The 4,834-nt window shown below is 25.2% G+C and overlaps 1 protein-coding gene across 1 annotated transcript; it reads left to right on the top strand.

Moving 5' to 3' along the window:
• The first annotated feature begins 986 nt into the window (after positions 1–986).
• Positions 987–4,477, top strand: LOC110608179. The gene is made up of 2 exons (XM_021747392.2): positions 987–1,459; positions 3,902–4,477. Exons 1-2 carry the CDS (start codon positions 1,193–1,195, stop codon positions 4,121–4,123), a joined length of 489 nt encoding a protein of 162 aa, XP_021603084.1. The 5' UTR covers positions 987–1,192; the 3' UTR covers positions 4,124–4,477.
• Positions 4,478–4,834: the final 357 nt, after the last annotated feature.

Here is a 4,834-nt window from a genome sequence, read left to right as displayed (position 1 = left end):
ATATTTTTTAATAATTAAAATATTTTTAAGTGGTTAATATTTTTTTAAAAAAATTATTATTTTTTATTATTTTAATAATAAAAAATTGAAATTATTATTTTAATTTATAAAACTTGATGAATTTATAGTTTTTGTTCATTATTATTTTTTCATTTATTATCATTATAAATAATTTTAATTTTTAAAATATAAAAATTAATATTTTATAAGTATACTTATAGAAAGGCAAATTTTAACTATAATATATAAGTATAAACATTAATTTTTAATTTTAGTTAAATATAAAAATTTTTATACGCATAAAAATTAATTTAGATGGACTTTTAAGTATAAAAATTAATTTTTTAGTTATATAAAAATTAATTTTTAGTTAAGTACAAATATTAATATTTAATTTTTAAATCTGTCATTTTTATATTTGCATAATATAAAAATTAATTTTTAAGAAAAATTAAATTATTCATTATTAATTTTTATACAAAATATTAATTTTATACTTTAAAAATTAAAATCATTCCTATAATAACAAGTAAAAAAATAGATAAAACTAAAAAATTTACTAATTTTTGAAAATTAAAATAATATTTTTTTAATTTTTATTATTAAAATAATAAAAATAATTTTTAATTAAAAAATTGACCACTTAAAAAAATATTTTAATCATTAAAAATATAAAACCTCTCATCAATAATAAACTAACATAAATTTATATTTTTTATTAATATAATAATTATTTTATTAAACAAAAATTAAATTTAAAGGGTAATAAAATTTAATTAAAAATTATTATATAGATTTTATTAAATTTCATAAATTTTTTTGTAAATTATCTTTTTAAAACGATTTATTTTTTATTAATTAAAATTTTTAAATGTCTTAATATTTATCTGAAAAATATTTTTCGAAGAAGGTAAAAGGTTGTCTTAAAACCAAAGGCATCCTGACCTTAAGAGTAAAACAAAACCAACCGACGCGCATCAGCAAAACAGCGTGGGAAGTGATTAAAATTGTCAAATTCTCGCGTGAATTTCCTCGGTCGGTCCAACGGCAGACTCTCCTCTTTTCTTTTCCTCCTCCACTTCTTCAACGTCCCTCTCCCTCAAAGCCCAATCCCACCGTTTCTGCACCAAACGTTCCTCTCTCCTCCTCCTCCGGTAAAAAGTACAATAAAATAAAATAATATAAAAATCAGATGTTTGATTTGGGGGATGAGCTTACAGTAGAAACCTACGGAATCCCATGGCTCATTATATGGATCCAAATCCTAATATTCTTCCTCCTAATCATTCTCCTTTGTTGTTTCAGTGTTTTTACTTCAGATCCTTCGCACTACGACACCAAAGCCATCTCCTCTTCCAACACCTCTTCTTCTTCCTCTCCCGCTGCTTCTTATTTAAACAAGTCACTTCTCGACCACGGTAGTACCACAACTCGCGCAAATCGGTTGCAGCATAACCAGGTGCGGAATCCTTAATTTTACCTCTACCTGTTTATTCGATGAATCGAAATTGTTTGGCTTATTATTGAAAAATTAACATATTCTGAAGAGCAATTTCTTCTTGGACTTCAAATTTTTTTTTTTTTTTTTTTATAATTTCTCTTAAATATTTTTCATCAAATTCTGCAAAAGTGGTTGGTAGTCCACTTCTTTCATAGGATTGGTGGGAATGCGTTGAATGATGTGTTCATTATTGGGGACCCAATTTTAACCATAATGGTGAAATATAGCATTCAAGATTGTACAACAACCTCAAAATTCAAAAATGGCTATGAAATGCTTGGATAATTGAAGCTTGGAAGTTCTTTTCCTATTTATTCAATCTGTGAATTCCTTTCGACTTTCTTTGAAGAAAACGGCAAGGTATATATGCTTATATTTTATAATTGAAATGCTTTATAATAAAATAATACTAAAATAATGATAATAATTTGAAATAACTATATTTTATATATATATTTTTTTTTGAAATAGGGGTTGGAAAGTCGAATCTTAAATCTTTCAAGACTACAGGATGCACTCTCCACCAGTCTAAGCCTTGAAGTGCAACTATATTTTATATTAGCTTACATAAATTTTAAATTTTTTTATAGATTTATAATTATATAATGTCGTGAAAAAGTAGTGTAAACAGAGTCTCCATCTGTTTCCGTTGTAAATTTTATAACCAAACTCATGAGTTATGACAATAAAATAGCATGATGTGCCATTGCCCATTTCTCTGTCCTTGTGAGCGCTAAAAAATAATGCGGCATTTCTTCTGAAACATTTCTCCATAATTTTCATCCATTTTTTTATTTAATTTTTTAAAATTATTATTTATTTTTACATTTTAAAATATAGTAATATATAAATTAATTATTATAAATATATTTAATTTTATTATATTTTTAAGAAATTTTTTAAACATTTTTTAAGTATTTAATATATTTAAAATGAATATAATAAAAAATTATATTTTATTAAAAATAAATAAACAATTATGAGCGGAAGTTTCTAAGTCGTAAACAATCTACAAGTACTTTCTAATTTGTAAAACCGACCTTATAGATTATATATATTTTTATAAAAAAGTATAATTATTTTTTATATTATAAATTAAAATTAATATATTTTATTAATAATAGCTAAAAGTGCATGCACTCTGGGTGAAATTTATTATTATTATTTTTTTAATCTTCTAAGCTTAAATCTAAATTTAATCTTCGTTGTGTATAAGCAAGCTAGCTAACCAATACTAATACTTGTTTCTTTAAATTTGGCTAATTAATATATTTTTCTCCGTCTTACAGTTCATAGTTGCCAAATTTTCTAATGCACATTAAATTAACTGGGTGTAAACTTTTTATATATTAGAAGTTTTTTTTTTTTTTGTTTTAAAGAAAAAAGAGTGAAATTATGGTGTTTGGTTATGATTGAAGAAGGAAAGAAAATGATGTCTCCACCCATTTGCATAATTCTGTGATAATGATAATCAGATGCCAACCCATGCTTGCATTTGTAATTTGTTGTTATCCCACCGCCTCCAATTTAATTATTTCTTCATTAGCAGCAGAGTTGGGGAATTATTATTACTATTATTTTAATTAAATATGCTGCTGGGTCTGCGTCTGCGTCATCGTCATCTCTGAATTTAAATATTTCACCATTAATTTTTATTTTATCACATCTAAGTTTCTTAAAATAAATTAAAGTATCATAATTTTAATTACTAATATCCAATGTTGTGAATGAGGTATATCATATTGCTATAAGACATTTTTTTAATAATAGTAATTTTTTATTATTTTATCATAATATTTCTTTAAGTGGAGGATATGGGCCATCAAAATAAACATTTTTTAAAAGGGAATTGCACATAGATTTCTTCATAAAAACAAACAAAGTGAAGACTCGATTTCTCTCCCTTTTGCTCCTTGTAATGTAAAAAGTCTTGTCTTTTTTTTTTTTTTTTGTTATAATGTATTTCGTGAAATTTAATAGTATTTACTAATTTAATAAAAAGCAATTTAATTTTTAAAATTTTATTCTATTAATAAAATAATTATTATATTAAAATTCAGATTATAACAATTTAATTTTTTAAATTTTACTTTTTATAACAAATTAATTTTTTTAATTTTAATAATTTATAATATTTAATCTTTATAATTTTATATTTATAATAATTTATTCCTTTTAAATTGAGTTGTATTATTCAATTAATAATTTTTAATAGTAAATTTAATAAAAATAATTATTTTGTCACTATAATAAAAATTTTTGAATTAAATTGTTTATCATTAGAAAAACAGAGAGTAAATTATAGATTTTACTAAATTTCAAGAACTATACTGTAAATTACCTTTTGTTTGGAAAAGAAAACCAAGGGATATGTGAGAATTTGAAAGATGATGTTTGCAGATAGGGGAGAGCCAAAGTATAAAAGGAGAGATAGCAACAGGCACAAGTACAAGAATGGTGACAGAAGAGAATACAGAAAGGGAAGGCATTTTAACAAACTCAATCGTTAATCTCCATCCCTGCAACTACTTCAGGCTTGCCAAACTGGCACTTCTCAAGTGTTTTGGATTAGATCCATCCTCTGATAGTTCTCCTAGCTGCGACTGGAAAAAAGACACATAGGCTTGCTGTTCTGGGAAGTGGAAATTTGTTGCCTAATTCTGCAGAAGCAAAGATTGAGCTATCTGCCATTATAATCCAGAGATAAAGGGATCAATGGAATGAAAAGCAAGTCAGAGATGCGGGCTCAATCCAAGGTAAATATACCCAGATTAAAGTGTTCAAAAAAAATCTAATTGTCGATATGCTTGGGACCCTCATTTTTAAGTGGAAAATCCAATTTCATTCATTAAAGAAGATCAAATTGATCGGAGCAATGCTCATTCCAACAATTGCCTGTGTAGCTTTGTACAGAGAACACAAGTTTTCTCTAGAACTCCAATAAACTCTGCATCAGCCGTCAGGTTTTTGTTTTTGAGTTCTAGGCTATGGCTGCCTATAATCTCCTCCTGGTTTTTTATCTGCTCTTAAGGAATTGACAATTTTGAAAGGGCTCTACATTGCTAATGGCAGCGGATTTTTTATTTAATTATATAATTTACGTTTAGAAGAATTTTCGGACTTCTTTTAAATATTTCTTTCTTAAATAAATAGATCCCAACGTATTTCTTTTTTGACCTGAAATAAAAATATTTTATCGTCTTTAGCAAAAGAAATCTCTCTTAATTTGTGAACGGCAATTTGATATACCTTTCATATGAACATCTACTTTCTAATAGTGGTGGTGGGTGGTGTGTGTTAGTTGTGTGTAGCTTGCTTATTGTTAGTACTATC

This window comes from Manihot esculenta, chromosome 13 (assembly GCF_001659605.2).
Source record: "Manihot esculenta cultivar AM560-2 chromosome 13, M.esculenta_v8, whole genome shotgun sequence".
Lineage (NCBI taxonomy): Eukaryota > Viridiplantae > Streptophyta > Magnoliopsida > Malpighiales > Euphorbiaceae > Manihot > Manihot esculenta.
This window is presented reverse-complemented; position numbering and strand designations above follow the sequence as displayed.